At 43.2% G+C, this 12237-nt stretch overlaps 1 protein-coding gene across 2 annotated transcripts in view; it reads right to left on the bottom strand.

Annotated features, from left to right (window-relative positions):
* Positions 1-317: 317 nt before the first annotated feature.
* LOC144530558 (uncharacterized) overlaps positions 318-12237 on the bottom strand; it is a 36463-nt gene continuing 24543 nt past the window's right edge. For both annotated transcript variants that reach the window (XM_078270172.1, XM_078270173.1), the window contains exons 30-43: positions 11513-11719; positions 10755-10859; positions 9733-9885; positions 9335-9583; positions 8621-8833; positions 7814-8026; positions 6741-6902; positions 5945-6073; positions 5715-5803; positions 5161-5284; positions 4519-4727; positions 3328-3436; positions 3051-3223; positions 318-1176 (exon numbers count right to left, since the gene is read on the bottom strand). In XM_078270172.1, the coding sequence (XP_078126298.1) occupies positions 951-1176; positions 3051-3223; positions 3328-3436; positions 4519-4727; positions 5161-5284; positions 5715-5803; positions 5945-6073; positions 6741-6902; positions 7814-8026; positions 8621-8833; positions 9335-9583; positions 9733-9885; positions 10755-10859; positions 11513-11719 (2361 nt within the window). In that variant the 3' untranslated portion in view covers positions 318-950. The remainder of the gene's footprint in view (positions 1177-3050; positions 3224-3327; positions 3437-4518; positions 4728-5160; positions 5285-5714; positions 5804-5944; positions 6074-6740; positions 6903-7813; positions 8027-8620; positions 8834-9334; positions 9584-9732; positions 9886-10754; positions 10860-11512; positions 11720-12237) is intronic.

The raw sequence follows: 12237 nt of genomic DNA, 5'->3' as shown, positions 1-12237 counted from the left end.
CAAATCCCAGAGTGCATCGAGCTTTCATTTTGGATAAATGTCAAAATTAGAATCATCTTACTTTTAGATTTTGGATAAATTAAGCATCTTTACTGCAACCTTTGGTTTCTGACTGCAGCTATAAAGTGTCCTGCATTATGGTAACACTCTGGCTGTAGTCTTCTGCATAGCACCAGCCGCTGAGGCTTATGGGTAGGGTAGTATTTGGAGCAATTTCACATGGAAAATGTAATTTCTCAGACACAGCTGGAACATTTCATAGAGTAAAGAATAAACATTGTATTTTGGAGCGTTACAAATAAAGACTTAAAAAAAAATTATTGTAGATTATTTGACTACGGATTTTCATTCACATCTATTCTTGTTTTAATTTTTTATACTACAGTATCTGTAGACCTTCCTTGGTTAATTCAAATATTTTGTCTATAAAATGTGACAAAGTAGTGTAATAATTTCCCATAGCTCAAAGTGACGTCTTGAAAATGCTTCTTTTGTTTTGGCCAACAGTGCAGAACTCAAAGATCTTCAGTTTACTATCGTATATGACAACAAAAAGGACTAAATCTTTCACATTTAAAAAGCTGGAACCAATGGACGTTCGGCACAAATGATTAGTTCTCAATATAGTTGCCAATTCATTTCACAGACTTTATAAGTCTAAAATAACTTTTTAAAATAATCTAAATAACTAATATAAAAATGTATGATCAGAATGACATGGTGTTTACTTGTTTATCATTATTGGGACTTAATCCCCCCCTTTTTTTTTTTACCCCAACTTGTTTGTGTAATGTCGTTGAGAATTTCAACATAAATCCATCGCGTTGTTAAAATATCTATGAGACTCCTTCACGTTATTGTTAAAAGGAAACTTTCAAATAATTTAAAATAAAAGTGTGAAAATATTGCTGGGACAGTTTCTGCCCCCCCACAACTTGGGTGAACCCCCCCTACTCGTCGGGGGAGTAGGTGTAGGCGTCTCCGCGGGGTTCCGGAGAGGGAGACGGAGACTGGGATGGAGGCTCTTCCTCCGGCAGCTCCACCGAGTTCTCTCTGATGGTGCTCCTGCGGCTGATGCTCCCCCCCAGCCCCAGGCTCCGCATGCTGCCGCTGCCACTGCTCCGGGGACCGGGGCTGCTGAACATCGCCTCTCCCCCACCGCCACCGCCGGCGCGCCTGGGAACAGCCGACACATCAGGAGGAAGATGAAGAGGAGGAACGGGGGGGGGTCAAAAGGAGAGGAAGGATAGAGGAAGGATGGCTTGTTGCAAAGCGAGGTTAAACCCCAAAAGAAAGAAAGCTGAAGCCCCTGAAATCTTGCAGCAGGTGTAAACCGGAGGCATTAGGAGAGCGATGAGGAAACGGAAGTTAAAGAGCCCGTAGAGAAAGAGGAGAATATTCCCAGCATGCTTTGCGGACAGTTTGCAGGTCAGTAGTGTCTGAGGACAGGTGTGAAACAGGACATGAAAGGAGGAAGAGGAAATGTGAAATCACAAATGATCTCATGCCTTCACAGTTCTTTTTTTCCAGACACTACAAAGGTTTAAGGCCTAATTATAAATAATTAGGATTACCTTTTTACTTTATCTATGCAAAACTATTATGTTTCAGGTGGACCTGGATGTTTCTAATCTAACAGTCTAACATGTTAAGCAAAGATACTGTTCTGACAAACGGACTGACTTTTTAAATTGCAATATTAAATTGATAAGCAGTACATGGAAAAACCAAACAGCAGCTAACTCTAAGTGTTAATTTGATGTGTTTATAGTCTTTTTCTTGGTGGCTCGCTCCAGCTTCCATACATTTATTTTAATTATATTTCTTATATATGTTTTTTTTATTATTATTATTAATTGATTATTTGTTTAGTTTGTAAAATAAAAAAAAACAGAAAAAATGCCCATAATTTCGGATGACCCAAAGATATTCTATTTTATTATGTTATCCTCCACCACGGAGGTTATGTTTTCGGTTCGGTTTGACAGATTTTCATGAATCTTGGTGTCAGGGTGTAGCATGGACCAAAGAGACACCCATTACATTTTGGAGAGGATCCGTATCATGGGGCGGACACACACATTATTTGTCTCTTTCGCTAACGTTGCGACGTGTGGCGTTTGTGCAGCGTTCATGTGGTGTCGGAATAATCCGAAAAATTAGTTCTGGATTAGGAACATTCACACTGCATTAACATTGTGAGATAGGGCATGCCTTGTCAGAGGTCTGCGCTCTCCGAGTCCCCTTTGAGTTCTCTCCTTATATGCAGTTTATCACGATAGAAAATAGCAGCAAATCTTCACATTTGAGAAGCTGCTTAAAAAAACAACTCCACTCAACTGAACAACTAATTTAAAAATCAATAATTGTTTATCGACTAAATGATTAATCAACTGATTTCAGCCCAACCAGAGAGCACCGTCAACTTTAGTTTCCGACTGCAAAATGTTTTGCTCAGCACACGTCTTAAACACTAAATTTAAGCCTACAATTAAGCGATCTTTCTAAAAAAAAATAATAATAATTCATGTCGAAAAAGAAATACTCCCAAATATCGATATTGGTCTCTACCTAAAAAAAAAATCCAGTCAGAAATGTTGTCTCTAGTTTTCTTATTATTCACTAATCTTTTTGTTTCATCCGTATTATAGTAGTAGCATTATGAAGATGTTTCCCAGTCTCCCCATCACTCAGGCTACATTTAAATTGCTACGTTTTGGTTTTTAAGCGGAGTTTTGAGCCAAAAGCGATCTCCGTGCACACAAGTGTTTTTAGCATATCTCATCAACATTCTTGTATACTGGGCATGCGTGTGCGGAGTAAACAGGAGGCAGCATGTGTACTCCGCCCAGTAGTTTCCTTGGTAATGTCAGGCAGAAATTCCAAACCAAAATGGGTTCAGAAGTGTTTTCAAATGTCTCCGGTATAGGGGCTCTGAAACGCCAGAGCAGTGTGAATGCGAGGTGTAAACGTAGCAAAAGATACTTGTTTTTTTTTTAAAAATCAAAACGTAGCAACGTAAATGTAGTCTCCGTCCCAGAGTTGAGTACCTGAGTTTGCTCCGGAGTGAAGCCATGTCTCTGCTGAGCGTGTCGTTGGCCTCGGTGGCCTCGTCCAGCTCCCGCTGCAGCTTCCTGCGAGCTGCTGCCACGCGCTGAGCCTCCTCCTCCGCCTCCTCCAGCTGGTGCTTCAGCTGCTTCACCCGCACGTTGCCCTTCTCCGCCTGCACAGCGCACACAAACACATATGGGACTGTGAAGGCATCATGAATGACAGTGCCATTATGCCATTATGTTACTTGTAGTTTCACTCCAGAATTAGGCCTACCTGGTCTTTGTACTGCTGCGCCTGCTTCCTCTCATCCTCCATCTGGATGGTCAAATCCTTCAGCTTCTTCTCTTTCTGACGCAGATTCTTACCGTTGGCCTGACGCTCTCTACACAACACATCAAATTATCGCCATTATATCATTTATAATAATTCTAAAAAATAGGACTGGACGCGCTCAACTCAGTTAGATACTTAGAAAGCAAGGATGAATGCCTCCCATCCTAAAGCAAAGGCTTTAGGCTGAGTGCTGGATCCTAAAAGTGAATAATCATAAATAAAGCTACTAGGAGAGCACTCCAATTTGAGAGTTTATTGCTACACAACAGACGTTTCAGGCAACGGCCTTCCTCAGCGTGTGCACAGGCAATTACAACCAATACTACTCACACAGGTGGGTTTAATTATACAACCAATACTACTCACACAGTTAATTATACAACCAATACTACTCACACAGGTGGGGTTAATTATACAACCAATACTACTCACACAGGTGGGTTTAATTATACAACCAATACTACTCACACAGGTGGGTTTAATTATACAACCAATACTACCACACAGGTGGGTTTAATTATACAACCAATACTACTCACACAGGTGGGTTTAATTATACAACCAATACTACTCACACAGGTGGGTTTAATTATATAACCAATACTGCACAGGTGGAGTTAATCCTCCACAACGAGCACATCAAGCCCAACGAAGGGAGCCGCAACCAATCCAGATCAGGGTTAGTAAACAAACCACAACATAAATAAGCAGTGAAAAATAATTGAATGAATAAAACTAAAACCAAACTAAAACTACATAATCAGGCCAATAATCCGAATAATAATTATAGCACTTTTCAAGACAAAGTTATTAAGTGCTTTACGTGGCTGAACCAGGAATAAAACATTTTAGCACCACAATGAGGCAAATGAAATCAGACAAATAATAATAATAAATAAATAAATAAAATGATTAAGATAGAAACAATAAAACAGCTAAGAACAAAAAGTTGTGCTTGCATTAATAAAAAGCGTCTTTTTTTTTAAACAGGTTTTGAGAAGTGATTTAATCCTTAAGCGTCTTCTTTCTTCTCTAAAAATAATTGTACTTATTTGGCTCTCTTTGTTGTGCTGCTTAAATTCTATTAGGAAATTAACTTTTGGAACTCAGTTTCCCACCATGCACCAGTACCTGCTCTCAATCTCCAGCTGCTCCTCCGCCTCTCTCAGCTTGGCCTCGAGGGCGGCGATGGAGGCTTTGAGTTTGGAGCGGCCCTGGCCCTCCATCTGCTGCACCTTGGCCTTCAGCTCTCGGTTCTGCCTCTCCAGCTGCTGCCTGGATCCCTCGCGGCTCTGGGAGGTGGAGCGCTCCGCCGCCAGCTCTGCACCCAGCTGCTCCACCTGCACCACAAAAACAAAGGAAACATGAGAAAGAAACATGAAGAGGAAGGAACTTAGCTTCCATGCTATGGAAACAGCGCTTAGATCCCAGGTTAGTCTTTGCTAAAGCCTCTCCACTCTGGACCAGGGCTGTAACGATACGTCGATCTGGATCGACACACACGAGTGAGGAAATGCAACTGCTGAACAAGTGCCCTCAGCGGTTGTGGGGGGGGGGTTCAGTGCCTTGCTCACGAGCACCTTGGCAGTGCCCAGGAGGTGAACTGGCATCTCTCCAGCTACCAGTCCACACTCCATACTTAGGTCCGTACGGGGACTTAGACTCTCCCAACCCAACTCCCTACAGACTGACACCGCTACTGCCACCCCCGATCGTTGTCCAAAGAATGGATATAATGTGGTATGGTGATTTACAGCCCTACTCTGGGCCTACCAGCTGCTGGCTCTTCCTCAGCCGGTCATTGAGGCTCTCCACGTTGGCCTGCTCTTCCTCCAGCTCCTCCTCCAGCTGGCTGATCTTAGTGTCCAGGCGACGCTTCTCATCCGACAGCAGCGATCTGAACACAAGGAGGAGGATGGAGGGAAGGTTGGAAAGTAAATCTGATTAGAGAGGACATTCACATTTTTCATTGTGCATCGCAAGACTTTTTTTATAAGCTCTTCTACTCACAAGAATATATATTTCTGAGGGGAAAAGTTACATCTTTACAAACCAATGGGTAATTTAAATTCAAACATCTAGATTGAACTGTATGTTCTATTTCCTGTTAGCATCACAAAACTTGTATTCCTTCCGATGTTTACAATCTGATGACTGTGGCAACAAGTATTTGTGGCCCAAATAATAGATGTATTCATTTAATCTTCTACAATTCTTGAAAAAATAAATAAATCATGTGTATATATATATATATATATATATATATATATATATATATATATATATATATATATATATATATATATATATTAACATAAGACACCCACTTTCCAGAGGAGTTACTGGCCAGCTCTTCAGACAGCTCGTCTCTTTCTGCCTCTGCCTGCTTACGAGCTCTCTCAACTCCTGCCAACATCTGGACAGAGAAACACAAATGAAGATCATGTCATCTCTCCCTAATTTCAACAACAACTTAAACATGTTCATGTCATAATTGATGGCAAACAACAAGCTTTTATTGTGAAGCTGCGGTGTAAGAGGGCACCACAGGCGTCACCTCGTGCAGCTGGACGATGTCCGCCTCCATGGCCTTGGATCTGCGCTCAGACTCTCTGGCTGAGGCCAGGACCTCCTTCTGGGCCGCACGCGAGTCCTCCAGGTCCCTCTGGAGATCCTTCACCTGGCCCTGTGACCAGAGCGGAGCAGGTCATACAGGCTTGTAAATATATCTGACGCAGGTTGACTCTTGTAGTTTAGTAACTGAGTAACCACTCGTACAAGAAAACAAAACAAAAAACGCGTTATGTTTCATGTAAAATTCATGATGTAAAATACTTAATCAAAACTAGCAGTGCAGCTTTAGTTGCATTGAGGCTAGTCTATATTCACAACGTTCCACTTCCGGAATTGCTCCACTGCCGTAGGAAATTCCGCCGGATTTCACTCTTTCAGCCGGATGTCAGTTGCCTTCCATTTAGTTTGTGTTGGAATTTTAAACTTTGCCAGATTTCTGAGGACTATGGTTAACTGCTCCTCAGATCTCTGCAGGGTAAATCCAGACAGCTAGCTAGACTATCTGTCCAATCAATCAAAATAGAGTTTTCTGTTGCACGACTAAAACAACTTTTGAACTTACACATGTTCCACCAAAACAAGTTCCTTCCCGAGGCTATTTTGCAACGGCACCGTGGCTTTCCCGGTGCTTAGCGCCGCCCCTGACGATTGTGATTGGTTTAAATAATAAACCAGAGCACGTTTTTCTCCCATCCCAGAATGCTATGTGGACTAGCCAGACCCTCCTCCGCAGCTCTGTGGAGGAGGGTCTGGCAAAGCGAGACTACTTTGAGGCTGACCTGGATCTTGCGGAGCTGCTTGACGGCTTCGTCGCGCCCCCTGCTGGTGGCCTCCAGTTGGTCCTCCATGTCCTTCAGCTCCCCCTCCAGCTTCTTCTTGCTGCCCGATGCTTGACCTCGCTGCTTCCTCTCCTCCTCTAGCTCCGCCTCCAGCTCACGCACCTGATGGAGTGACAGCAGGGAGGACAGTTAGACATATTGTCATTTTACTCTTTATTTTAGTTTGATTCATTTGATTTTATAACAATGTGGGTGAGTACACACACTGTCCAAACTACACATTAATTTAAAAAGGTCCCATATTGTAAAGAGGTTTTTTTTAAATTCTAAATCAGGTTGAGCAGCTGTGAATCATCAAAAACCCTCAGTCCACAGAGAAATGCACACAGCCCGTAATCCAAAGCTAGGCCTTTTAAAGAGCCGTCAGGACTTCTGTACGGTTGTGATGTCACAATCATACTATAGGTAGAAAGTGCCGCTACAGTGCCATTACAGTCATTCCCCGGCTGCAATGACGGTGCAGAGACTCTGATGCCGAAGACCCGGAAGTGCTGACCAATCAGAGCAGACTTTTTGGGAGGGGGGCTTAAAGAAACAGGCGCTAAAATGGAACCTTTCAGACAGACTGTATAAGAAAAATGTGAACTTTGAATCTACCATATTCAAATTGTATTTATTTACTATTTCTATAGTATCCACTTTATTCACTGTGCCTTCATGCATAATATCTGCACAAGCTAAAATCATACTAGAATAAAAAGCTGTGTGACCTGAACACATTTAAAAAAAAAACTGAAACGGGGGTGCGTTGCACACTCTGCTGTGTGCGCAAGCGCTCTGCCTTTTTATCACCATGGGTTTACAGACACGTCTCTGTGACGCAGCCACTAAATGAGAGACACACCCACCAAACGAGAGAAAACATAACTCAAAGCTGTTGCACACCGTTTCACACCGTTCCGAGGAAACATGTCGTTCAACCTGGAAACCGTAGCAAAACGGTGCACACCGTTTTAAGATTGAACGTGCCCCAGATCTTGCGTTAAGAGCAGCAGCAGCAGCTTGTACTCAGCCTGTTTGAGCAGCTGCTTCCTCTTCTCCTCGCCCAGCTCATCGCGGGCGTGCAGCTCCCTCTCGTGCTGCGCTCGGAGAGCCTGAGTGTTGACATCCAGACGCAGCTTGGCGTCCTCGGCCACCTGCAGCTCGTCCTCCAGCTCCTCCATCTGCGTCCTCATCTCGTCCACGATGGCCTCCAGGCCACGCTTGGCCTTCTCCAGGTCATGGACCTGACGGAGAACCGAGAGAGGATAATCAATCAATCAATCAATCAATCAACCAACCAACCAACATGTATTGATATATTGCTTTACAGCAACCAGCAGGTATCCAAAGTCCTTTACATCAAGGACCAAGAATAAAACAACATACTATACAATAAAAAGAATAAAACATAGAATACAGTAAAATCTGAAAAGATTGCACAAAAACAGGAGGAAGAATGGGAGAACGTCTACTATGTATTGAAAGCCATTCTAAGAAAAATTATGTTTTGAGTTTGGATTTAAAATGAGGAATAGTGTGAATGTCAGGAGGTAACTTGTTCCAAAGTCTTGGGACAGCAACTGCAAAAGCATGATCACCCCATCATTTCTACCTTGACCTTGGGACTTCTAAAATGAGTTGATTGGATGACCATAATGACCTGTTGTGCTTGCAAAGGGTTAAAATCTCAGACAAATACGGCGGGGCCAGGCCATTTAAGGCCTTAAAAACAAAATTGATTCTAAAATGCACCAGGGAGCCAATGGAGAGTGTAGAGAACGGGGGATAAGATCAGAAAAGATGTCAAAGAAAATAAAAATGTTCATGTTTCCTCTTACACTCTTCCCCACGTCATCCTTGGAGCTGATGAGGTCCTCCATGTCAGCTCGGAGCCCCTTCATGGTCTTCTCCGCCTCCTCCAGAGCGCCCTGGTTTTCCTCCAGCGCTCTGGCCAGAGCCAAGACCCGTGTTTCCTTCTCCCTCGCCTCCGCCTCCGCCCGATCCCGCTCCTCCGCAAACTTACAGGACACGGCGCGTTCCTCTGCCAGCATCTGAAGACAGAGGAGATCACCGGAGCTTAGATGTGAATGTAAGATGAACAGAAAGTACAGGGACATCTGCACTGAGGGAAGTTTTTATGTAGGAATGTTTGGAGCCTTTTAAAATGTCTTTTAATGTAAATGACGGGGAACAAAACCCACAGTACTCCTGTGCAAAAATACGTAGTAAATAAAGTGTATGTGAAGTTAGACAAAGCGGTTACACTTTACTTGAAGGTATCTACATAAGACTGACATGACACTGTCATGAACGTGTCATTAACATTATAAACAAGTCAAACGTTTATGACATAACGCTTCTTTTAGTGTGTCATTCGGTTTTTGTCATGACAAGTTATGGTTAGGGTTAGAGTTATGGTTCATGTGTCATGACTGTGTCATGACAGTGTCATGACTGTGTCATGACAGTGTCATGTCACTCTTACGTAGATACCTTCAAGTAAAGTGTTACCGACAAAGCTAAGTAAATATCTCCCAGAGTTACAGTCAGACCTGATCAAACTTCTTCTGCTTCTTCTCCAGGTTGGAGACGAGCTGCCGCTGGCTGTCCAGGTCCATGAGGACGTCCTCCAGCTCCTGCTGCATTCGGCCGCGGCTCTTCTCCAGCTTGTCGTAGGCCGACGCCTTCTCCTCGTACTCGCTGTTGGCCGCTTCCAGCTCGCGCTGCAGACGCTTCTTCCCCTCCTCCAGAGCCTCCACCGTGCCCGACATCTCGTCCAGCTTCTTCTTGGAGTCAGACAGCTGACAGAAGGTGAAACAGTGAGAGCTTACAGGAGTTTGTCAGGTTTATACAGGGTGCTACCTTTCAGTGTTTGTGATGCCACCGATTGTTCTCCGACTGCCTCGTGACTTGAACAGTGCACATTTCGCATCTGTCTGAATGTACTGACCTGCATGTTGAGGCTAGAGACCTGCCTCTCCACGGCCCGCTTGGTCTCTGTCTCCTCCTCCAGCTGCTCCATCAGGCTGTTCCTGTCCTCCTCCATCTGACGCAGACGTCCAGACAGATTCAGCTTCTGTCGGGTCTCGTCTGACAGCAGCTCCTGGAGAAGAAGGACGAGGAGAAAAGAGGTTTGTCCACCAGAATGAAATATCTACCTATGGTGAGTGAAATGTTGCACGTTCATGGTCCCAAGAAGACAAACCCCACTGACTTTGGTGATCCCCTGAATGTTCCGTTCCCTCCAGCACCACCAGTGGGTCAAGGTTTTCACTTATTCAGGGAAATGTCTCAACATCTACGTGAAGGATTGGCACTACATTTTGTACAGACATTCATAGTCCTCAGAGGATGATTTGAAACCACAATTAGCTAGTTAGCAAATGTTAGCATACTAACCAGCCCCCCCAGGAACAACGCTCAGCCTTTCCTCCAGTTTATTCCAGTGGCTATTTGCAGTGTTGCAACAATGCAAACTGCAACAATCCCCCCTACGGCCCAGAAAGGATTTCCCCCATAGGCCACCATTGTAAAAAACGTCTGTAAAACTGCTGCCAGGACACCTCCAACTGCAAACAAGGCTGGTTATGATTTTTTCTATGCTGAATTTTTAATCCATGGACTTTTTTTATTTGAAAACACTTCCCTCGAGCCGAGAAAAGCGATTTAAAAACCTTTGGAGGTCCCACAATGTAAAGTCTCTGGGCCGAGCGGAAACTTTTTTGCCGTATGTGCCACTGAGCAACTCTCATAGCAGGCTCTGCCATGAACGCTGTATCCAGGTCATATAATACATCCATGATACTAACTTGCTAAACAAAGATGATGAACATGGTAAAGATTAGACCTGCTAAACATGAGCATGTTAGCATTGTCATTGTGAGCATGTTGGCATGCTAATGTTAGCCATTTAGCTCAAAGCAGACCTACAACTTTATAAAGTGGTGTGTATATGTGTGTGGTGTCCCTCACCTGTGCATCCTGGAGCTGGGAGGACAGACTGGCGACGTCTTTGCTCAGCTTGATGTTCTTTCCTTCTGCCTCGTTCAACAGACCCGTCACACTGTCCAGGTCCGTCTGGAGGAGACAAAGAGAAGGAAAAGCAGATAGAAGGTAGAGGGATAGAGACAGACAGATGGAGGAAGAGTGAACATTGAATTTGCTCTATATTCTAGTCAAATTTAACAAAGATGAATGCTGGTTGAACTTAGAGCTGCAAAGATTAATCGATCAATTGATTAGTTGTCAACTTTTAAATTAATCGCCAACTATTTTGATAAACGATTAATTGGTTTGAGTCCTTTTTCCATGAAAAAAAAGGTAAGAATTCTGTCATTAGAGCTTCTTAAATGTGAATATTTTGTAGTTGCTTCTCTCCTCTGTGACAGTAAACTGAATATCTGTGAGTTGTGGAAAAAAACAAGACATTTCAGGACGTCATCTTTGGCTTTGGGAAACACAGATTTTTCGCATTTCCTGATATTTTATACACCAAACAACAAAATCGATTATTCGAGAAAATAATCGACAGATTACTCGACTACGAAAATGATCCTTCGTTGCAGCCCTGTTCATTTTCTGCTCATTTATTGTTTAGTTTTCAGTTGCCCACTCTTTAACTTTCAGTGTTGTTGATGGAAACATGTTTACATATATACATATATTTGGATACAAGCAGGCTTTGATATACGGTGCTTCAGTGTTGATTCATTAGTGTTTTTGTGACTCACAGTCATCTTGGAGACTCGCTCCCCGAGCTCGGTCCTCTGCCGCTCGCTCTCGTTGAAGCGCGAGTTCAGCTCGTTCAGCTGGCCCTCCACCTTCTTCTTCTTGTGCTCCACGTCCTGTTTGGCGCTGGCGAGGGATCGCAGGTCAGCGCTCAGATCTGCAGACTCCTTCTCCAGAGCCTGCTTGGCTTTCTCCAGACCAGATCTCACCTGGGCGGAGAGACGTGGAGCTAAGTGAGGGACTGAGTCCGCCTCAGTACGTGTTTTTCAAATTTAATAGGAGTGCACTGGTCACGTCACTAAGGGAGACTATTTTCACGTTCATCTCTCATCATTCTTTATCATTACTTAAATATGCATTAAGGTCATACCATGTTTTTTACTGCTGCTTTAATATCTGCATTCTCAACAAAAACAAAGTAAGAGTTTTTTTAACTAGAAATTTTAAAATTTCACATTCAACTCTTGGAAGTTTGAAAAATGTATTTATTTTTTATTTTCTGAGATTATAAAAACTAAACAACTAACCTAAAAAAATCTAATGATTAATCGATCAAAACAAGTTAGTTGCAGCCCCAGCCCCTATAAACGCTGTTGACAGTGTGTTCTGTGGATTATTCAGAGTAACCGTTTCAGAAAAAAAAACATTTTTAATTTCTGTGAGCACCACAACTAACAACTAAATTCCATTCATGTCTATTGTATTTCGGGGTGAAAGCAGAAATCTC

This window comes from Sander vitreus, chromosome 15 (genome assembly GCF_031162955.1).
Source record: "Sander vitreus isolate 19-12246 chromosome 15, sanVit1, whole genome shotgun sequence".
NCBI lineage: Eukaryota > Metazoa > Chordata > Actinopteri > Perciformes > Percidae > Sander > Sander vitreus.
Note: the sequence above shows the minus strand (reverse complement) of the source record. Positions and strands in the feature narration are given on the sequence as shown.